Here is a 24,496-nt window from a genome sequence, read left to right as displayed (position 1 = left end):
AGAGCGTCGAACAAGGGGAAATGGTTTAAACTGAAGGAGAGTAAGTTTAGACTAGGTCTCAGGAAGAAGTTCTTCAGTATGGGAGTGCCAAGAATCTGGAACAGACTGCCCAGAGAGGCTGTGGATATCCCCTCCCTGGAGGTGTTTAAGGCCAGGTTGGATGAGGCCTTGAGCAATCTAGTCTTGTTGAGAAGCATCCCTGCTTATGGATTAGATATCTCAACGGTCCCTTCCTAAGTCATTCTATGATTTGTATACCAGTAAGTCTATTCTGGTCTGACGGAGGAATATTTGGATTTGTGAAGATACCAAATGAGGCAGTTGCAGATGATTTTCTCTTCACACATTCCTAGCCGACACAGTAACCGTTATGACTACCTCTTGCCTGTGAAGGTTTTAGATCAGAAAGTATTCCAAAGATGAATCAACTATACTCGTGGGATCATCTGTTTCTATACATAACTCTGTCACACAGTAGTATCTTGCAAGTTTTGAGTCTTGACAGTAATGCTGGAACTTTTGTTAGCTTTACTACTGAAGTTAAAGCAGGATGAAAATTAATGATTTGAAAATCTATTTCTGTACATCAATATATGGAATTCAAAAGCAGAAGACTTAAATTCTCCAACTGAAACTGAAAAGTTCCCAAATAGCATTATGTGATTCCTGATGCCCTAGAGGAGACCTGTGCTATCCTGGCACACACGATACCACACCAAACAAGTCATGAGGCTTTGTGGCACCCCAGGCAGGCAAACATCGACTGCACAATGTTTAAGTTTTGCATTCTGTGTATCCTAAAAGCCAAGTATTCAAAACAACTGTGTGCACTGGAATGTTAAGAAAGCAAAAGCAAAAGCAAATGAAAGACAATTGAGTAATTAAACTGCTAGCCTAGAAGGAGTTTTCAACCTTTCCTGAGGAAATGTATGCTCTTCAGAACTGGCTGTGTTTTTCACAATAAGAATAAAGCCTTTGTAATATAAAGCAGAATACAGTTCAGTAATGCTGTGAAAGTTCTTTCCAGTTCTCCGTAAGGCCCAGTTGAGGTGACATTTGTGCACATATTAGGAGAGAGCTCTCCAAATAGCAAACTGGCCAGTACCACTTTGTCTGTCAGGTAGCCATCCTGGAGGGTAACACTCTCAGAAATGCTTTCTTACAGTTTTCCAGAACTTCCCCAAATAATAAACCAGGAGGACTGCTAGAAGGGGCAGCTGAGCTGCTCCTTACACAGAACCATCACCCTTTCCCACCACATCTGAAGCTCCATTCCTGAAAGTGGACACCTGGAAAATTAGGTCCTTCCCTGTTTCCATCTTCCCTCTATGTGGCTACAATCAGAATTGCCCAGGAAAATAAGCGGCTTTACTGAAGACCTCCTTCCTGTCCAGGATTTCTCTTTGCAGAGAGAATGTGCTTTTCCTTCCTCAGCTTTCCTCATCTCTGGACATGCGTCTCTATCAACTATTTCAATTTTAACACCAACAAAGATCTTAAATTTTATAAAGAGGCAAGAAGGAAGGAGCTGCTGAGGCGGCCAAGAAGAGAAATTTGTCACATGGACATCACCTGGACTCAGTAAACTCAATTTATGACTACACACATCTATACTACTGTAACCAGATAGAATGGATTTGTTAGCTTTAACTAGTTCAACACAGACAAGAGCTTTTAAGTCTAAATGTTGCCATTGATACAAGAGAAATTCCTTGTCCAACAAAACAGCTCCCTGACAACAACTCCCCCACCCATTCAACCCTTTGTCCACTAACCCAGCTGCAGCATGTAACACTGCTGTGTCCTTACACAGGTCAGCCAGTCAGAGGACGGTTATTCCTCTTCTTGGACAGGTTTTGAAACTGAAAGAAGATAAAAGTAACAAACTCTGTCCAATCCTGAGTGTATCCTGGTCCCAGATCAAAAGCATTCTGCAGTGCTGCAAGTGCCAATCTCAGAATGGAAACAACTCTTGCAAGGCCTCTTCTCAGTTGTGGTCTGATGTTTGCTGATGAGATGTGTGCAAGGCCCAAACTCTTCAGTTTTCAAATTTACATGAAATGGAATTGAAGCAGACTAGTGGGGATGAGTGGAAAAGCTTCTGCTACCTTGGCCCAAGCTACTTCTGCAGTGTACTTACATGGAGGTCAGCATGAATGAGTTCCTGGGAAGTGAGCTACCTCACACCTCCATAGCATTAACTATGCACAAGCTTTTCCCTGTGAAATGTGCATGTGGACAACACTTGCAAAGCAGGCGAGTTGTATTCAGCTTCCAGCCCAGTTCGCCTTGCAGTGCCACGTTCACCTCACGGTCTCCCACAAGACCACTGCTGAATACTACCAACCCACTACTTCTCACCAGCAATGGTTCTACTTTATAAACTAGCTTATTGCATAAAAGAACACAATTAAAAAAAAAAAAAAAAAAGTTGTGCTTACCTGGTGAGGTCTGCTTAATTACACGTACTATCTGTTCATTCCTAGGATCCAAGTAGCTCATCTTACTGATATACTCCAGAGCTGCTTCAATACTTCTGCTGCCCGTCTGCTTCAGCGCTCGGACAGCCATCTCCTGCACAAACAGACAAGAACTGAATCACACCGAGACAAAAGCCAAGCACTGCACTGCAGGCTGGAAAGCAGTGAGCATTCCTACATTTACAGAAACATTTTATAATTCACACCAGACCACAGCTGCCTAAAGCCAAATGCACTCACACTTTGAAAACATTTGCATGCCTTATACAACTCAAAAGAAGAAAATAACAGAGAACACAACCCACCCAGTCTCTGGCAATTAATGTAGCATCAAATTTAAATACGTACTTTTAAGATTCCTTAAAATAAAGTTTCAACCAGGTCTGGAGAAGGCAACAGAGTTTGACATAGATGAAATACCTAGCTTTTGGTATCTGAGAGCGTGACTCTTAGTCACACTTGAACACAGTTAGAAGCCTTATGCTTTCAGAGATGCCACAAGAAACTAATTAGACAGGGGTAGATTTTTGCTGACTAGAGTCAATGGGGAAGAAAGTGCTGCTCTCGCTACAGCTGGGACATCATTCACTGTCTGTCTGGGAAATGACTGGGCACCCTGGACTGCACGTCACACTGTTAGGTCTTTTTCTCTGTATTTTATTTGGCATGTATCCATCATTGAGAAGTTAATCTGTGTGCCAGACACAGATGAAAACTACAACTGGGGTAAATATGAATGTTCTAGTTAAACTCAAATACAAGCACAGTTACCATCCCCTGCTCTACAGCCAGCAAGTCACATCCTCCTGCAGTTTCTTTATACTTTTACTTATGGCTCAGGTGTATAGAATACCTTTCAACAATGACTCTATCCTCTGGTTGCAAAGCAGAATTTACAAATCCTCACAAGGCTGCGTGGTCTTTTCTGGAATGGTGGAGAAACTGAAATCTACAGCTTTAATGTTGAATTTGATTCACTGAACTTCAGCCACCACAAAGTTAGATACCTAGTCAAGAGTTGTAGCTGGGAGTCTTTCTGTAATCACCTACAAAAAGCAATTCCTAAAATAGATGTGGGAAGATAAACTGACCTTTGGTGACAAAAATTAGAGGACTAATTTGAACTGGACTCCTAGCTCTTAGATGGCTGAAGTTGCATGAACAAATGTCACCATCAAGGACTTGCCTGCAAATGTTGGTATCCCAATATCTCGCCACATTACTCCTATTTTTAGGGGAATTCTGTCGCTGCAACATGCCCACTGAGTGCTAAATCAGAGTTTGTGCCTTCTTGGCTTGGCTTACCAACTGCAGATGCTGGCAGAAGCTGTGGTGGCTAGCACTCAGGCAGCCCCAGTATCTATGCCCCCTTCCCATATCACTGACCTGCAAGTACCTGTAACATGTTCCCCAATTGTTTGTTTAGCAAGGGAGGATCATCTCACAAGACACTAATTCACACTTAGCACAGAGCCACACACTGGCACTTGGCATTTTGTTTCGCTTAGCTCAGCCCTCTCCTACTCCCCCCAGAATGGCAACATTTTCTCCATTACTCAGAGGTTCTACTTGGGGAATAGCTATAGCAAGTTTGAATATTTTTTGTACAATTTATGACTCATAATTCATAGAAAGGCAGTAGTCGCTTTCACATTTCCTATAGCTGAAATATTTCACTGGCATCAACACATTACTAAGGGCAATTTTAAATCAACAGAAAAATATTACGTATGAAGGAAAGAATTTCCCACCATGGTTTTTTCCTCTCTTTCTTTTTTCTTCTTCTGGATACATTTCTGAAGTATTAGCAAATTTGCATCCTGGTGCTCAGCATTCTCATCATCCAGGGACTCTGGGCTTTACAGCCCAGTTCCATGGGGCTGCTAATGCGCTCTGCCCATTGACACCATCTGGATCTAGCCCCAGATCACAGGTCTTAAAGTTTCCTAAATCAAATGTGCTCCACATGCACATTTGGGCTGACTTGGATGTTGGTGTTTTCTTGGTTTTGTCTGCAGCGGAGTACCAGGAGAATAGATCCTTGGTAAATAATTATCTTAATGATTCATAGAACAGCCCATATAATCCATTTCTCCCTCTCCCAGCTCTGTTGGCTGTATACAGTTCAAAAGGGCTAAACTAGGTTAGTTTTTTATTAGCACCACAGCGAGATGATCTCTGAAAACAACCCTCCTCCCCGCCCCGCACTGTGGCACTTTCTCCCCTTTTGCCATTGCCTATGTCAGAAAAGCAGAATAAAAATGACCCTAGTCTATTCAAAGCTGCATGTTCTACTTTCAACAGACATTTTAGGGGACTCGTATCTGAACTTCAGTGGGAATAATGGGAAGGGCAAAGTCCAATACATTTCACAGCGGACTGTACATGAACCTCAGGGGGCCAGTAGACAATCTCAAGTGTGTCGCTGACAGTCTCAGCTCCACAAGCTCCCAGAGCCACAAGCAGCCCTGAGATCCAGCTCACCACCTCTCCTTTTCCATAAGGTCAGCTCCCACCCTCCAAAGGGTTTCCTCATTACATACCTTATTTGCTCAGCATTTACATTACTGCTGGAAAAAACGAAGTAAGTTCTTTTGTGGTTCAAAAGAACACCCGTGATTCCCCTGTACACCATCCCATAGCTTTGGCCCTTTCCCCTGCAGCTATCATGAGACACAAATAGGCCCAGTTTCTGTTGCTGGTTCACAGAAACCTTGCATCATCTCCAAGCAAATGGAGAGTGACCAACAAAAAATAAATATTCCACATACAAAAGGAAAGGGTTTTTCTCAGAGGCAGATCATATATCATCATAATTCTCCACCCAGGAGACAAATCCTTCTGGGGCATGTGATACTTAAGGAGAGTGCTGGGCAACAAGAAGGTCCAGCACTGTCACAGAACCACAGAACTGTTTTGTTTGGAAGAGAGTTTGCCTTTGGCCTCCTCTGAACTGTTTCTGCCATCGTCATCGTCCATGCCCACGGTTCTCTCCTCTCTGGCAGCCACCTGAAGAGACCTCTGCTCATTCCAGCACCTTTTCACTAGGGATAAGGCACTAGCTGATGCAGGGCTGAGGCTCACAGAGGGCTCTGTGCCCAAGGTGACTGCTGGCTCATAGGGCACGGTGGCCCTCTTCTTACTATATGCAAGGCAGCGATGAGCTCTGCTGAGCAAGGGAGTGTGGCTAGGGCGAGGCAGCGACGGGCTGGCCTCCAGGAGCCTGCTGAAGGGGCAGCTGGCTCCCCACTGGCAGCAGGGGCCAGAGCCCGTGCTGCATTTGCTGGAAATCAATAAAAGGACTGTTTTGAAGGATGGGATGAAGGGCAGAAGATGGACTATACAGTGTCAGTAATTACACTTGCTGGAGAGCAAAGGCTTAAGAGAGATGGAGGGTGTTTGTGAGAAGTAGCAGAATGGCTCAAGAAGATGAGAGATCAATGCCAAAATCTTGCAAACTAACACTGTAGACAGTAGAAGATCTGAGGAAACAAGAGGACAGACACTGGGTAAGGATAAAAGTGCACAGCTACACTGACACAGATCTTGATTTTATGGCACTCTAAGGTAAGTACACTTTAGAAAGAGAAGGACAAAAAGACCAGAAACAAAGCACGAAAAAAAAAATCTGCTCGGAGCCGTATCCAACACCAAAACATCCAAGTAGGCACAGGATCAAATCCAGCTCCCATCGAGGTCAACAAAGATTTCCATGAACTGCGAAGTACGCCGCATCAGGCCCTCCGCTTCGGATCGTTTCCTCTGCAGCAGGCCAGAGACCGTGGGCCACGGCAGGGTTTGGGGAGCCTGGCTGCTGGCTGCGCCCGCGGGCCCCAGCGCCAGCCTGCGAGGAGAACCACGAGCCCCTGGCAGCAGCGCTACCCGCTAGGGAACAGCTCGCTCCGGCCCCAGCTCATTCCTCACATTCCGTGTATTCCCCTCCCAGGAGCCAAACTTCCCTCTGGGCAGGGCGTTTATGCACCTTTTTGCTTCCAGGCATCACTAGCAGTTGGTGGAAAAATAAACCAGGAAAAGTAAAGGTGACAAGTTACAAGGGGAAAACGTGTTCTTACAATTAAGTCTAATAATCTTGTAATTAATGTTACAGCTGCAATATTAAACTGGGGTTTCAGTGGTCAGCTGTGGTTCTGGACAGATGGAATGGAAAACCCAAGTCAGGCTATGAACCACGAAGCAGCCTGAAGCAACCCTGCAGGATCCCAAATTTGTGTGTTCAGATACTAAAATGGGGAGGGGGATGTTCCCCAGACCGTTCCTAGAGTGGACTACCCCAAGCACACCGCTGCTCGGTCAACATGCTCCCCATTATTTCCCCAGCCTCACACTGGTAGAAGGCAGCTTTCCAGGAGGTTTCAAGACTTTGCTAGAAGGAAGGCCACCTTTGAGCTCAGATGCTCAACACAGAAAATCCTTATGTGATGGTAATCAGAGATCTGGATGCGTGCATATAGAGACTTCATCTCGCTGTGTGCTCCATAGGCAACGTGCAAGGCTCTCCCCGTTTTCCCCTCCCTCCTGGCTGTCCTCCACCAGCACTGGCAGAGCTTTGCGTTCTTGCTGTACTACAGGGTTGTCCAGCAACATTTTTCATTCAGAAAGCTCCTCGTTGCCAAGACGTATTTATCATCCAAGTGAAGATTGCACAAGAGGTTACAATAAGTAAGACTTTTTCCCAAGAACATTGTGTCTGAAGGAGACAATAGGTCCTCCAAGATTTGGCAAGGGTAATTAATTGCTAACAACAACAAAAATTAATTACTTTCTTTCTATTCACAAAGAAGGATGGCCGACAGATGCAGGAAACAGATACAAGTTCTCTGCGGAAGGGAAAAACCTACAGCTCATGCCAGAAGAGATGATCCAGAATTGATTACGAACCTTTCTGCGATAGCCCACCATTGCAAGAATTTTCATTCACCATTTTAAACATGCAAAACCTAAGAGGAAACAATGTGTCCAATATGCTCTGTCAGGACTGCTACAGCCCCACAGAACAGAAAAAGTTATTTTGTAATAATCTCTATCTGTAATTATTCTCTAGTAACTATTCTCTAGAATAGTTCTTTATTTTCTCTATATTCCATGCAATTTTGTACTCTGCTTTTGTTTTGCCTGTTTTCAGGTCGCTAACACCAGGGGCTAAACTTTGCCCACAAATTCCCACACCGAACTAAAACCCCAATTTAAATATTCTAGCCACCTAATTAGGAAGTTATCCTGGGAATCATTAGCAATCTTCAGTTTTAGTGTATCAAAAAAGCACGAAATTACTGAGCACCCACTTCTTTGCCACAAGATCACTTAGTCCATTCATAAACCATGCAACCCATTCAGGAACTAATGGAGATCTAATCCATAGCTAGTTAAGAGTTTTCTGTCCCCACTGCTCCTGTGACAAAGCTCCTCCAAAGCTCCTCTGCTGCTTTGGTGGTGACAAACCTCTCTGTTACTTTCAGCCTAAATTCTGCAGGATCATTTTATTCCCTCTGCCTTTAGTTTCTATTGTCTTTTAACTTTATGAGCTCTGCTGTTATCTACAGCCAGTGAGCCCCCTTCATCCTAAGGGGTGGCTTGCATCTTGGCCTCCTGGGCTAAATAAACCACATTCTTCTAGCTTTCTCTTGTAAAACAGGCTCTTTGCTCTTTTTATCACTGTAATAGTTATCAGGAGACATCAGCCTGGGACATGGCTTTGATAAGAGCAGCACACACCATTCTTTATAATGTGATAGCACTGGTGGAAAAGTTATCCTTGTGGTAAAGTTACTCCTCTCCTTTCTTGATTTCAGCAGAGGAAGTTTGGGGCTTTAATCCTGGCTTTTAGTCCTTGCCTGCAACACTTCTACCCTTTGTACTCTTGAATTTCTTTTCAGCTCTGGTAGCCTCCAGTCTTTAAGGTCAGATTTTGGTCAGACACTCCAGCCCTTCTTTGTACCCGATTGTGCTTTTCCACTTCACATTGTCAGAGTGCTTCTCTTCTGTTTTGCTTTGGTTGGTTGTTTTGTTTGTTTTTGGTTTGTTTGTTTGTTTGTTTTTTCATTTTTGGTTCGTTTGGGTTTGTTTTGTTTTAATACCAGACATGAATGGAAAAAGTATGTAGAAGAGACACTGTAGTACATTAAGTTGGGGCAGACAGAAAAAGACCATGGACAGGTGATGAAATGCAAGACTCACTAAGTTAAATCACATCAACATATGGGGGAAAAAAAAAAGACTGTAAATTAGGAACGAGGAATTACAGGTAAGGAACAACTTTAACACAATGTTTTTATATAACATTTTCAAGGGACATTTGAAGAACTGACACAGTGAGTAAGCCTGAAAGATAGAGGGTTTTGGAAATTATACAATCCTCTGGTAAACAACCTATCAGAAGAAAGACAAAAATAAAACTAACATGACATATGCTGCTCACTGCTCATTTTGCTTGCCTTCAAACTCTTCTTAGCCTTTATTGAGATGGTCACCTACAGAGGGTAGCATATTTAATATTCTGTGTTTGTGCAGCATGCAGTACAATGAGGTCCTGCTACTGTTGTCTTTATGGCAGTATGACAACTTATTATTAAAGTAAGGTAATTAAGTCAAATCCAAAATATTCAACTTGAAGTAGTAGGCAAAAGGGTGTTGGGAGCATTGAAGTGTCAACTCTCCTGGGACTCAGGGTAGAAACCCTCATACCACTATCACCACAAATCAACCCTGAAATAAGATTACCTTAATTCTCTAAACCGCAGGACATGGCACATTTCCTATAGCTATGGAAGAAATGAGGCAAAATGAAACAAAAGTACCTATTAGAGACTGGGATACATATCTTGATGATCAAGATTATAGGTGTTCAAAATATTTGCAGTATCAGACTTAAAGCAGCTCTGGGTGATGAAAATGCAAACAAACGAACCAGACAAATTAAACCAACATTTTAAACTTACCATGTAAGCTTTTGTGTTTCACTAGCCCCAGAACTAATACAAAGTTCTTTCAAAAGTATCACCAAAAAATAAAAATTAAAGGGCTATCATGACACTTTTCTACCTTTTTCCCCCCCAGCTGCTTCTCCTTAGGTTCATGACTAATCAGAGCTATTTAAGTTCTTCCAAGGAAAAGTACTCTATAGTCTTAGCAGCTGCTTTAAAGAACAACCACCGTAACACCTTCACCACCTTGGAAAGGGGAAGAGAGAATAAAACAAGAGCTGAGAACAGTAACGGGAAACACAATGGAGCTCCTCAGCTACTGTCCCAAAAGGCATCAGTTACATCAAAATACTATTTAACACTATGCAATTTATAACAAGTAGCAGCATATAACTCCTTTTCTGTTTGTTTGGTGGTTGTTGTTGCTTTTTCTTTTAACTGAACTCACACAGCACATTCCCCCACTGCAGCTCCCTGTGAGACACACTCTGTTTGGCCAGGCGTGCTTCAGGGACAACGCCTGCCACTTTACACTACAGCCCTTGCCTTCCACGAGTTGCTCAAATATGGCTCTTTGCATGAAAACGAGAGAGATGAACATCAGGCTATAAGCCAATCCAAGGTCCCAAAGTTAAGACATTTGGAAATGAATCAAACATGGCTGCTCAAGACATTTCCAACCAAAGGCTTGTGAAATGAAGGGAGTATTTATAACAAGGCATCTCCAGACAAAGAGCACATATGTAAATACTTCAAGAAGCTCTGATGAAACTATTCAAGAGATGCAATCTGTTTAAAGAAAAAACACACTTGCAACATCAATTTTCAAATCCAATCCTAACATTTAATCAGACAACTCCTGTTGATGTCCCAGGGAGTAGGGTATGGACAGACACACGTGTAGCTATTATATGTACGCATGTATGTGATTGTGTTGAAATTAATTTCAAGAGCCCTTTGAAAGTAGTGTATTTCAAAAGACACACCTTCACCATGAAGAAATAAGGCTCTTATTTGTGTCACCAGTCAGACAAGACAAGTAGCTTCACCATATATATGCATATTTATTATATTATTTGTTAAATATGTACATATATACACATTTATGCATATAGCATTTCTGGAAGCATGTCAGGCACTATGGAAAGGATCTGGAAAGAGAAAGGCCTGCAGGAAGCTGGAAAATGTCCTGCTCAGGGTAACAAACCTGCACACTGCATGACGCTCAAGTGTCATGAAAGAACAATTACAAACAGGCAAGGAAAGACAGGCCATGGCATTTACAACAATAATGGAAAAGGAGCGAAAATAATCAAAAGCCATCATGAATACTATATTTTTTTCCTTTCTTCCAAGTAGGCTGGGAAGCAAGAAAAGACCTGAGCTGCTCTGTCTCATCCAGGACACAGGCATGAGGAAGAGGCGCAGAGTGCTGAGAGACCCATCACAGAAGCAGCTTAATGGACAGACCTGAAGAACAGTGACAAAGAACCTGTTCTCCCTGTCCTGCCTGGCCCTGGAAAAAGAACACCTGTGGCTGAAGAGCTGGTGGTAGAAGCCTACTTTCTCTGGTGGAGAGGGTGACACTGCTAATACCCAAGATATGCGGTGACTTGCTGCCTACCTCAGAGGCTCTAACACCCCTTTCTGAAGGCACCCAGCCTTTCCCCCAACTTTTGAAGGAGCACAGGGTCATGACTTACAATTAAACTTGGCCAACAGTAGTAGGCAGCAGTAACACCTCCCTGATTTCAGAAAAGTCTGCACTCTGTATCAGTACTCCAGAACACCAGGACTATCTATATATTAAAATACACAGGCCAGGTTTGCATTAATGGTAAAATAAAGGAGCGGGAAAAGCATGCATTTGTACATTTTCACTGCTCAAAGTATCTCCTACCTGCCCAAAATCCTTTCTACTGTGAAGGTACCTGAAGCTTTCTGTGCTGCACTGAGCCCTACACAACACAAGGGAAGAATCCTATTCTAAAAAGGATTTCTAACTTAAAACAGAACAAACAATTGAGTATATGGCCATAACACTTCCCCATTACTCTTTAAGTCTGCTCATTGGAGAGCTATATGAATTATTTAGAGTTCAGTCTAACCAGGTGACCCATGGAGGGTGCATCAACATACAGAAAGTTGTACAAATCTCTCCTGATCTTTCCTCAGCACTGGAGCAGAGGGAATTCAAACCAGGAGCACTATTATGTGCCAATTCAGAAATCTTATACTCAGGCCAAATCATGATATATAAACAGTACTTTTAGATTACTGCACTGGCAGGTTTATGTTATGGAGAAGCATGGAAGGGCTCTGCTTACCACATGCAGGTGTGAAGGCACAGGCACACACCTGCAAGTGTGTAAAGAGCTGCTTTCCAAAGCTGCTCTTTTACTTCCCTAAAATTCTCTTGTTTTGGTTACAGAACAGGAAAACTTCCTAACCTCTAGACACAATCCATGGCAGGTTTAACCTCAGCTCCAGTTCTCTCCCGTCCCTCCCAACCAGCAGCCACTGCAGCAACCTGTACTCTGTCACATGGCCTCCCAGCCACACGCCTTGCACTAACCAGTGAGGCTTAAGAGTTTCTCTTGTTCCCACAACTCAAGCCATGACACTATTCATCAATACTTTTAATATTACAAAGGTAACATAACATCCTGCAATAGCTATTGAACTCTGAAGAAAAGGAAACAGACGGCAATTAGAAAGCCAAATTCAAGTATAAGCAAATGAGTTGTCCCAAACCAAGCATCATCATCACCACCTTCCTGTAATGCTCACTTGAAAACCCCTTCCAGGTTCCTATTCACGTTGTTTAATAATTAGAGGTGCTACCAAACACATTATCTCCTTGTCATACCAAGCCCAACAGTGGGCAAGCTCTGAGGCTTACAACTGGAACTCAAAGAACAAGAGTCACCCATCTAGTACTCCAAATCAAATTGTTTCTGTACAGCAGAGAAGTCCAACCCAGAGGAGAGCTTGTTACCAAGCCTCCGTATTTTGATTCAAGTTGCTAAGGTCTTGAATTCTACACCTTCCATCTCCCTGTCTTCTACTTTCTTTATCCTACCAGTAAAGCAGTCGAGTCAATGCGAAGAGCAGTGAATCCTTAAAGCAGCAGCACTGAGCAGCAGGGTTTGCCAAAAGCTATTAGCAGACAGTATCAGGTGTTACAGCCTTTATAACTAGGAGGAAGACATGCGTGGAGCAAGAATCTTTAAATACTCAAGGCATGCCATCTTCAAAAACAAAACCAAAAACCAACCAATTCATGACATAATGCATCTGCAATTACTAAATATGTTAACATGGCAGTTCCAACAAAAGCAACACCTTGCTGCACAAAGGCCAGCTGCTGTATTAAAGCCCTCTATAAAATCTTTTAAATATCCTCTTGGAATTGGGTTCTTTCAGGTTCTTTCTTTTAGGGATGTTTTGCAGTCTTAGTATTTTACACTTATGAGTAATCAGGGCACATTTTCTGCAAGAGCAGCAAGCCATTCCTGATCTCTTCAAGACCTGCCTTTCACCTACTGAGCTGTCAGAATGATAGCATGACTCTTTCCTACTGATGCCCCCATCCCCCTCCTTTTCTTTTTGAGACAGCAGCTTCTTACTCTATCAGGGCAAGTAAATCAAGCTGGATAGGAGTTCAGTGAAGGTTTCATGATGAGCTTATTCCTCTTCATTAGCAGCAAGTGATGTGTTTGCTAATTTTATTGCTCACGCATTAGCCAAAAATGCATTTGGCTGGCATTACATTTACAATAACTCTATTTGTGTATCCAAGTATTTCTTTTCTGTGGCCACAGACACCAAGATGAGGCCTTCTCATTGCTCTTCCTCCTACTATAAAGACACGTACATACTGAGTGATGTATAAAAGATGATTTTTACAAATATTCACTGAGCTTGCAAATGAGTTCTTAGTCAAACTGGATACAAGGGACTCGTAAACCGAGTATTCAGATTCAGCAAGATGAGTTATGAGGTTTGTGGTCCAAGAATAAAGCCCCAAAGCACAGAAAAGAATTGTGTCAAAGACTGGAAAAGTTTTTTGTGCTGCCAAAGTCAGCTGTTCCCCAGAAAGTCACCCAAGCCTGCAAATTGGCAATGCTTTAGTACTGTTTATTGCGCTTCTCCATATGCAACTCTACAAATTGAATTTTGCATCAATTCCTGCTAATTGTCTCTGACATTTTTATTAACTGCTGCCTACTCAAAGCATTACAACTTTTCTTATATTTCATAAGGTTTTAACATTTAAAGTGTAATGCTCCTCTCCCCTTCTTTACCTGTAACTTTATATGTTTGGGTTTTTTTTCCAGTTTTAAACCAATAGAACTTTCAAGTGTTGTTTTAAAACCTCTTCTCCAAGGCAAGAAAAATTCAAGCAAGGACAGTAAAATTAAGTCACCATTCATATTCAAGGTCAAATACTAACATAATTTTCCAGAAGAGGTTCAAGCATATTCATGATATGGCCTTCAGAGGTGTAGGAGAGTTTTATTCCCCCTGATTTTTCTTTGGGGAGTACCTTAACAGATCTATAAAACCTGCAGGATGTGTGGTTGGAATGCATTACCACTGAACTGTTCCCTCCTTTGAGGATTTATACCACAATGGGAACCCAACTGACATCAACCAATAATGCACAGTCAAAAAGTAAAAAAACCCAAACACATATATGAGAAATACAGCTCCACTGTGAGCCGAATGAAAGCTGCTTCTCTCTCAGCCTCACAGTCCATTGCAGCACATCTCACGTGACTGAAGAAACATCTGGGGTTTATCTTGATATTCCTAATATTTTTCAGTACAGACACACAGAGACGCAGCATGCAAGTGTACTGGGCAAGACAGCTGGGCATATTTAATGTGCAGAACTTTTACATACAGTATTATTTTTTCTTAAGTTGTTGGCATTTTTAAATTTTATTAAGAAATTATAATGCTATCTTTTATTTTTTTCAATTCTTGTCCAAAAGTATAAAAAAGGCATTCAGCCTTTAACACTTTCAAATCAATACGCTCAACCTTGCAATGCAATATACTCAAACTCTGCAGCACCAGGGATCTCATTAGACATTTTCCAGAATTCTTCATGCAGTGCTTAGTTTCATTAACCTTATCAAATACACATGTACGACTACAGGTCAGAAAGTAAGAATTACTAAACACCAGTGACTGCCACTTAATTTTTAAGATTACAAAAATACCCCTTTGTACTAAAAGCTTTATAAGACTGCTAGTCACTGCAGCTTTCTGCTGCTGAAAGATAAAACTCTCAACTCTAACAGTGCTAGAGGCAAAAAAGAGAAAGAGAAATAAAAAAACCCAGCTGGATAAAATATCTTAAGGTCAGGCTTTTCACATGTAAAGCAGCCGCAGCAAAATTATTCACATTCTTAGCACATAGCTGACCGGGACAAGATTCCATGGAGAGGTAAACAATTCCCTCTAGAGAGCAGCTGCATCTTCCTCAGCTCCAGTGCTACTGGGGGAGGGAGAAATGCCCACTGGGGTCCCCAAAACCGATCAGAAGCAGGAAGAAAATCGAAGACTATCTTTGCTCCACAATAATGCTTCACACGACCATTCCTTTCTGTGCTCATTGAGAACAGAGAAGTGTAAAAATAAATACATAAATATTTCTTTTTAAAAGCCACTTAGTAATACACACTTTGATCTATGTCCTAGAGGAGCATTGCAAACAGACACCCAATTCCAGTTCAACATGGAAAAGTAGGAAGAGAAATATCAGATATTTTAATATTGTACAGAACAACTAAAAGGAATACAGTAATGGAGCTTTGCTTTTATTGCCCATTATTTTTTCAGAAGTATCTTTTGAAAGTATAAAACCATTTCTTTTTAGGTTTCCACAATATCTCCCTTAAATTGTCCTTTTTTGTCTGGTATCTCCTTAGCAGTATCTTTGCTCAGTCCACCTTGACGTTATTTCCGTTGGCTACTGGCCAAGTGGACACTTTAATAGTCAAGCCACACAGAACTTGAGAAGCATCTTTCTTGCTCTGCTCCATTTACATGCAGAGGCTGTGATATGATTTTAGGTTGCTGGAATAAAAATCCTCTTGCAAGATTCTCCTCCATGCCATCCCCTTAACATTACTATCTCCTCAAAAACTTGCCATTAACCACCAATGAAATCAGCTGCAGCAACATGAAAAATGACCATCCCTATCACTACTTTCAGCATCCTTGACTTAACATTCACATATTATCTTCCAGCTGCAAATGTGTGAGCAAAAAACTACCTCCACCTTGTCCCTGGCTGCCTGTCACCGCTCCCTGTGCTGGAGGCATCTCCTGCTTCTCTCCCGCCCCACCACGCTGCACCCACCTCACCACCAGAGACAGAACTTTAGCACAGATCCGATTTCCCTTGAAGCTAACTCGGCTCATTTTGACCCAGTTGAGCTTGGGTTAACTCCAGGAGCAGCTCAGCTGGGGCAGCAAGACCTGGGTGGGAGGAAGAGTAAGAAGAGGCAGCCCTGAACAGATGGCATCTCTGGAGCACAGCTGGGAGAAGGGCACGTAAGTGCAGGCTGAGCCTTCTCTAGGCATTTCCTCTGATGGTGGTTGACAGCCAAGGCAGCTGCCACTGCTCTCAACTTCTCAGCTCCTTTTTGGTGCCCCCCTGCCGTACACCCCGGTTGTGTTTGTGTCTCTCCTGCCATGCCCGAGAAGTTATTTTTAAGCCGGGTCAGCTCTCTGACCAGTCACGGCTCAGCCCTGCACACACTGTGCTGGCACAGCTTGCAGGAACAAGTGGGAAGATGGGCGGCTCTGGCAACACAACCAAAAGCTGCTCTCCTGGAGCCCCAGCCCAGGAGTCTCCTCTCCTTCCTTCACAACAGCATACAGACCTTCCAAGTCAATGGAATACACTTGTGATATCTCACACCAGAAGGCTTTTCTTCTGTTTTTTTGTTTTGTTTTGGTTTGGTTTGGGTTTTTTGGGGTTTTTTTTTGGTTTTTTTTTTTTTTTTTTTGGTTGGTTGGTTGGGTTTTTTTGTGGTTTTTTTTTGTTTGTTTTTTTGTGGTTTTGTTTTTGTTTTTTTCCCCTATGCTGCCTTAAGAAAGTTTTTAATTGCAGGATTGTGTGTGTTGGTGTCCTATTAAGTTTAACAAGCTAATCCCACTCTTACTTGTGCAGTTATCACCTAATATTTCAAGGCAACAGCAGGACATTTTTCACAAATACATCTGATCATCTTATAAAGATATAGCCATGGGGAAACAGTCTTACATGACAGGCTATAAATCAATATGTTAGACAAGTAATTTTAAACCACAGGAGGAAGAAAAAAAAAATCTCACTGTATCAAGCCAATAAAAACCCTGTAACACTGACTCTACAAGATATTGGACCTATTCCATAACAACTATATTTCTTAGGAAAAAAAAAGCATTTTGAACTCCAAAGAAGCCTGAACTTGACTAGACTGAAACAAAGGTGAGGGAGCAGAGCAGAGGACATGATTCCACTCATTCTTCCTCCACAGCTGAAGTCTGAGGAGAAAGCTTGAGAAGGCTCAAGCAGATACAGAAACCATTCCATTCACCAAGTCACTCAGTGTTGACACATTTACTTCCTAGTTCACAGTAACCCTGGCAGTGGATTAACAGTCCTCACCCCCCTTGTTCAAGCCTTTACTCAAACTTTCAGGAGACTGTTGTTTTCCAAGGCTCTCAACCCATGTCACTCGATAGGAGAACAACTGGCAATTGTTTTTCAGGCTTTATTATTATTGTTATTATTACAGCACACCACATGCTCAGTTGCATGAATACTATTCAAAGAGAGCTGTGTGTTTCTTCTGAGATCTTCAAGGGAGCAAAATATTAAGAAACCAATAAGACAAAAGTGACCACTTTCCTTCCTTGAGAAAATATATTCTTAAAAGTGAGGTCTACAGCAAAATCATGCCGGGCAAAATTATTTCCGAGTATTTCAGGTGTAGAATGAAAGCTGGTCAGTGCTTTCATGGGCTATACTAGCAATAACAAGCACAACGCTACATGGCATGGAAAGAAGGCTTCATAATACAGAGACCCTGAAACTAGGACTCAAAAATGTGCAGTAGTGCACTGGTGAATGTCTCAGTTTCTGGATAAATTAAAAAAAACACGGTTTCTATGCACCTGTTTGGCAAAGTTGCCAAAGGTAAGGATGTATGGATGTTTGGCAATCAAATTCCAAGTTCCTAAATTTCCCCTAAGAGAACTGGGTGCAGTACTCCTACCAGTTTCTACCCCGTGTGAGTGTTGCCAAGTACTGCTCAACAGATGTCACTGCAACACACCATGCTGCAGGTTCATGAAAAGATCTGTGTTCATACTCTCTGAGCATGCCAAGCCCAAAACAAAGCTGAGCCTCCATGGTAATGATACATGGAGATGGGCCCTGTATTTTGATGATCAAGGTCACGCTACACCCGTAAGCTCCAAGAGGTTGTCTTGGAGTGCTTTCTGTAGAACTTCCTCACTTCTACTCTGTGTGCATCTTACTCGGGCTCCCATCTGTGTACACACTGCCTTGAATAATGCCGTGAGATGCAAAATTACAGATGTGATCATTCCTGAACAGCAGTGTTCAAGACACTCTGCTCCCACGGTCAATATCACTCCCTCTAACAAGCATTGCAATGGTCTATTCATAGATTAATAGAATGTTTTAGGCTGGAAGGGACCTCTAGAGGTCAACTGGTCCAACCTCACTACACAAGCAGGGACATCTCTACCTAGGTCAGGTTGCCCAGGGCCCTATCAAGCCTGACTCTGAATGACTCTAGGGTTGGGGCCTCCACTACCTCCCTGGGCAGTCCATTTCAATGATCTATTACTCTTATATTAAAGATTTTTTTTTCTAATATCAAGTCTAAATCTATCCTTTCCTAGTTTAAAACCACTACTCCTTGTCCTGACATTTCAAACCCTTTTGAATAGACCTTCCCCTGCCTTCATGAAGGTCCCTTTCAGGTACTGGAAGGTCACTATATGGTTCCCCCAGACCTCCTCTTCTCCAGGCTGAACCACCCCAACTCTCTCAGCCTGTCCTCACAGAAGGGGTGCCCCAATCCCTTGATCATTTTGGTGGCCCTCCTCTGGACTCACTCCAATATGTCTACATCCTTCTTGTGATGTGGGCTCCAGAACTAGACACAGTACTCCAGGTGAAGTCTCACCAGGGCAGAGCAGAGGGACAGAATCACCTCTCTTGATCTGCTGGATACAGTTTTTTTGATGCAGCCCAGGATGTGATTGGCCTTCTGGGCTGTGACTGCACACTGGTGGCTCATGTCCTTATTCCTTTTCTCCAAGGCATCCATCAGCTCTTAAAATTGTTGACATAATGATTAATTATTTTTAATCAAGCTTTCCAGAAATTGCCATCACCTTCAGAGACTAACCACAGAGGCCAATGATAAGCAAGCTTACATGTGTACATATATATACACGTATAGAATTATTTGTGAAAACCTGAATTAAGGCAATTTTTTCCATAACTGAAATTTGTAGGATTTATGTTTCAGAATGTGCAATATCTGAAATGCTGGAACTCTCCAAAGTACTGCCATGCAAAGGAAGCAGTAATAGAGTTGTAATAGTTCCATATGGAGCCGATTACTTGAATGACCATAATGATTCTGGTATATCAATTTTAATAGTCTGTTTTCAACTTCCAGCTTGTCTCTGCAAAGGGCAGAGCTAATAATCTAGGGTACAAGTACCTGAACCTGTAATAACTTGACAGCCTACCTCTTAAACAGGATCTCTATCCTAAAAGCCAAATGCCCTTTCAGCAAGTAGTGCAGTGCTCCCACCTCAGCGGCCTATCTGCCAAGCAGCCTCTGCGTTCTCCCCGGCCAGAAGCGTACAGGCTGGGGCTTCCCCCCCTGCAACCACGCAGTTACTCCTGCCCTCAGTGCTCACCCACGTTTTCAATACAGCTCAAGCTCTCCTCCTGGAGAACATTAAGCAGGCAGACAGTACAAATGACAGAGATACCTGTGCAAATGATAAAACCACTGAAAATCATTATCCTTTTATCTTCTCTGTGCTGCAACATTCCGAAATCCTCGCCCTAGGAACATCAGTTCAGGTTGCAACGTCTTCTGGGTAGACATTATTTTTGGAAATGATGCTGCACCACATAGTTTTCCTGCAATGCCAAAATAACCGTGGCTTTCTATTTGTTTATCACTGCAACAGAGCGATGTAAACCCGAGGTGAACAGTGAAACTCTTGTCAGCAATTTTCCCTGTTAACATGATCCACACCACACCAAGATTTTGCCCATTTCTAAAATGCAGGACACAGACCAAAGATCCTGTTCTTCCAGGAAAGGCACCATCATGTTTTCTTACAAAAACATTACAAATGCTGGGAGAACTTGGTCGATGCCAACATCATAATTTAAAGAAGAAAGAAGGAAAATACCAGGTGCATTTCAAATTACAGGAACACCTTAACTGGTTATCAATTATCACATATAGCTAGATTTAACCAACTATGTAATCTGAAATCCAAGCTACGGATATTAAATAGATTTGAGTAGTTTTCCATTTTAAGACCAAAATCTGTGTCAAAATCTAAGTAAATGGACTTAGCATGCATGTGCACTGGTGGAACAGGAGGACTCTTATTGCTCAAAGTAGGCAGCAAAGTTCTGGCCTGCTGAAAGCAACAGGAATTTTATTGCTGATTTCAGCGAGGACAGAATTTCAGCCCAAGAATTTTCATGTTCCAGTATGATGGGGCTGAAGATACAGTCTCAGTCTAGATATGTACAGTTTCTCTGCAATCCCAAACACACTACTCCTCCCAGCTTCCTCATCTCACTGCACTCTGCACTGCAGTGCTCTGAGAACAGAGCCAAGTTCTACCAGAATCTCAGCCTGTGCAGGCTCTTCACGTTTTGTCTTCCGACCCAAGGATCCAAGGGACCCTCTGTTGTTGCAGGTGGGGTCTTGAGGAAGAACACTGTTACTCAGTAGCTGATGAAATGAAAAGGCCTCCCCACCCCCCTCAGCACTTCCTGCAATGCTCCATACACTAAAGTCATATACCACTACAAGCTGGATCGCAGCTCAATGCATTCCACTGCACTTTGTCACGCTTCCCTGACCGATACTATGCCAAAAATGACTAGCTTTAACAGTTCTCTGGTGAATAAAAGGGCTTTTGCAACTCTGAAAGAGAGCTACGTTTTTAATACGTTAAATCTGTTTTACTGTTCCGAAGGAACGTTTTTAATGCTGCCTGTAATTCCCCTTCTGTGCTTTTTTCTTACATCTGTAGTGACTTTTGTGAAGATAAAGGGAAAATTCAAGCCGACTAGTTTTTAGAAGTCTTAAAGAGATGTCTAAAATATGCCTGAAGGAAGTAAAAATATGAGCTAGCAAAACATGAAGATGAAAAAGATCCACATGATGTTCATATAAATCTAGAAATACATGGCAATGAGCCAGAAGATTCACAAGACAACTACCATAGAGAACAAAATCCAAAGTACAGCTGGATTATGCAAACAAGCACAGAGCAATATTACCCAAGATTTGCACATTTACTGTTTATTTACTCAGTACCCAACTGAGCACAATCTTGTGGAATAATACAGATTGCTCCTGACAACACTTCTACTCAGATACTCTAAGCACTTCTAGTTCTAAGCTATATCCTAAGAAACTTTCCTTTGTAATCTTTTATTCAGAACTCATGCTTACAATCACCAAAAGAACACAATTATGAAAAAAGTGCAAAACTAACTTAAGTACTTCACAGAGTTAAGTGCTCATTATATCCATGTTTGGCTCCCTTCCATAGCAGAAGAATACCAGCATGTTGCATGTGCACCCAAAAAAGGGATCCCACTTCTCTCCAAGCCAGTTAGCTTTGCTCAGCCCATCAAGAACTGTTACTGGTTCCAGCCCATTTTTGGAACAGACCGTTTTACTATCCAGTCCCATCTCCAGGCTGACCTGGAAACACGCCTGCCCCGATCACTACTCGCGTATGGAAATAATAAAGCTACTTTTACATTAAAAGCAAATCCTTTGTTTTCCCAAAAGCATGAACAGCCACTGCCACAAGCACAGAAGCCAGGCATTTAGAACAGAGGAGGGTGTTACCGAAAGGCACTAACAGCAACGAAGCTTTGTGAGCAGAGCATGTGGGCAGGATGAGGGGTTAAGCACGACTTTAGACAGCAAGCACAGAAAACACTGAAAACAGGAAAGTGGGGAGGAGGAAGGCAGGGCAACCTGGAGCTTTTAAATTCAATAGGCTGGGAAAGTGATGGAGACCCCTCTCCTCCTCTGCAGTGCCTGCCAGCTAGAGCAAGCAGCCGGTGCTCACTGTTGGAGGGCACCGCCGGGAACCCCACGCCACTTCCCCCGGTTTGCAGGGAGCGGCTCTGGCTCAGGCTGCTGCTCCTTCCACGCCGCAGAGCTGAAGAAAAGAACCCTCCTCATGTCTGAGCACAAGCCCTCACTGAACATGTTGGCCTTGCCCATGCAGGCAGCTTGGGGGCTGAGAGGCCACAACAGCCCTTCAGTGTGCATGATGAGAATTTCCATCCTTAAAAAGTACCTCCAGTTTTCAAGGCAGCTCCTTCATTAGTACTAATGTGTTCCTTCAGTTAAAACAACCAGTTTGCTACTAACGGCTGAACTCAGCACTGCCAGCTCAGTGACGTGACTGCCCTCCTACCCAAGTTGATGCCAAACATCATCCTCTCTGCTCACACATCCAGTTCCTGCTTTTTGGCAGAGCTTTCATCCTTGTTATAGATCCCATTTGCCTTCATGATTGTCAGTTATCACTTTCCTGTCAGAGTTTAAACCTGAGCAGTAATACCTCCTCTATCCATCAGCTGCTACGATCCCAGAATAAAAAGCCTTTTCCCCACACTGGGAAACCACAAAACTAATCTATGAAAGTGGCAAAACAAAACAGATCTGTGGTCCAGTGGCAGTGTTTACCTCAAATTCAGAGGCTCAAAAGTTTATGTGCAAGGAGGGTTGATAGTGCCCTACCAGTTTGACTCAGGGTTTTGTCTGGTGCTGAACAATGGTCCTGTTTCAGGGTAGTGGGATAGAAGAAAAGAAGGAAGTTTTACACACAGCTGAAAGCAAGAAATCTACCTTCCCCTAGATGCTGTGCTAATGCTACAGCTGCTGTTGTTTGGCCACTCCAGCAGACAGCAGTGAGTTTTGGGAGCACAAATCCAAGAGGGAAGAGGAAGAAAATGGCTCTTTTCAAAAAAACAAGGAATCCTGTTGAACATGTGCTGCTGTTTGTCCTGAACAGTATTCCTGGAGATATGGAACACACAGCAGGACATTCTGACTTTCCCAGGAATTTGGAAGAAGGCAGCTCTGCCTCCAGCACCGGAGCTCTGCCACAGACTGTGCTGCAGCTCAGGCTCTCCTTGAGCACCCATTTCTGCATAACCATAAAGCATGGCCTGCAACAGCAAGTTCTCAACCTCCAGCAGTTTCTAATGCTTATGATCCACAGGGAAGTTCCTGGAAAAGTGGAACCGATTTGTTACAGAAGGCTTTACAGCATGAAAAAATACTTTTTCTAGGTTACTTTCATGTGGCTAAACCCCCTGAAGGTTCACTTCTCAGTAAACAGAGATGGGAGGCAGGAGGAGGTACACCAACGCAAATGAAAATTCCTGTGGTTTGCTTTTGAATTTGCTGGCATGTCCCAGGGAGGTCCTGCTTTTGCCACGTGCCTTGGCAGAGACATGACTTTTGCCTGATTGTAAACTCCCTCTAGGCTCTAGGTCTTCATTCGCACTGCTGAGCACCATACCAACACCTTCGCTCCGGCATTTCCCTGACTGCAACACCACACGTGTTACACAGGTTCTTCATTAAACAGCTTCAAGGAAGCACTCGATGAAATTCGTGCTTGCATTAGGGAACATAAGAAAAAGATTTTCAGACTGAGAGGAATGCCCAAGGTGCAAGAATTGATCACAGGAGAGAGATGGAAGTGAGCTTCCAGCATAGCAACTGCTGAAGGTCTTGAAAGCGGAGAGGAATTCCACACCCAGCTGGTAGCTACCATGTCTGGGCAGCATACATGACACAGGCAATCAGAGGACACAGGCAATCAGGGGATCATCTAAAAGCACAATCAAGAAACTGCTGGACAATCAAAAAAACAGGCTCCAGCAAGGTGGAATGCGCAACTCTGAGTCAGCACTTGCTTGGAACCAGGGCAGAAATAGCCCAGTACAGAGTGAATTTGTCTTGACTGTCTTTGATCTCCGTCACATGGCCACAACTTCTTATATTTTTAGTTGTGACAGCCAGAAATTTTTTTCATTTTTGTAAACCAGGATAGCCAGCACATATTAATCTTTCCAAAGCTCCATTTACATATATTAAATAAGATTTTATGCACCTTTATCAGGCTGACTTCTGGTAGGAAAGTGAAATGAACATAGGAACTGCGGCAAAGCTGGAAGAAAAGCACACATGGAACAGGTGATTAGTATAAGCACAGACTATTGGAGTCCTGACACTGAATGGAAAAAAAGATACAGAAATGAAAATATATGGGGTGTACTCTCTAAGTCACATTACAGTTGCATCAGTAATTCTTTAGGATGTCACATCAAATCTAAAAAATAAGGTTGAAGTCTATAGAAGAAGTTTTTTTAATAGTTTGCAATTATTAAAAAAAAATAATTTATGGTATTCAGAGGCACATGGAGAAAAGCATGTTGGAGGCGTTGAATATTAGTCATTCAAACCAACAGAGCAGAAAAAATAATGCAATAGGACAACAGGTAAAGGAAGGTATAGACTTGAAACGCCTTGAAAATACTTCAGAGCTGATACAGTGGAAGAACAAAAGGAACAGGGAGAGGAGGAAACTGCAGAGCAGAAAAAATGATCTCCAAGTCTCTGCTGCCATTTTCTTCTGTTTTAAAATAAGCAACATCTGACAGATTCATAAATGGTGGATAAAATCCAAACCTAACCCTGTAAAGGCTTGTAACAGGTGTAACTTTCC

At 42.6% G+C, this 24,496-nt stretch overlaps 1 protein-coding gene across 1 annotated transcript in view; it reads right to left on the bottom strand.

Moving 5' to 3' along the window:
• Window positions 1–24,496, bottom strand: part of LATS2 (large tumor suppressor kinase 2) — a 45,581-nt gene that overhangs the window by 11,340 nt on the left and 9,745 nt on the right. The window contains exon 2 of the mRNA XM_008942564.1: window positions 2,442–2,574. Coding sequence (XP_008940812.1) covers window positions 2,442–2,574 — 133 coding nt within the window. The remainder of the gene's footprint in view (window positions 1–2,441; window positions 2,575–24,496) is intronic.

This window comes from Merops nubicus, unplaced genomic scaffold, assembly GCF_000691845.1.
Source record: "Merops nubicus isolate BGI_N331 unplaced genomic scaffold, ASM69184v1 scaffold8366, whole genome shotgun sequence".
NCBI classification, from domain to species: Eukaryota; Metazoa; Chordata; class Aves; order Coraciiformes; family Meropidae; genus Merops; species Merops nubicus.
Note: the sequence above shows the minus strand (reverse complement) of the source record. Positions and strands in the feature narration are given on the sequence as shown.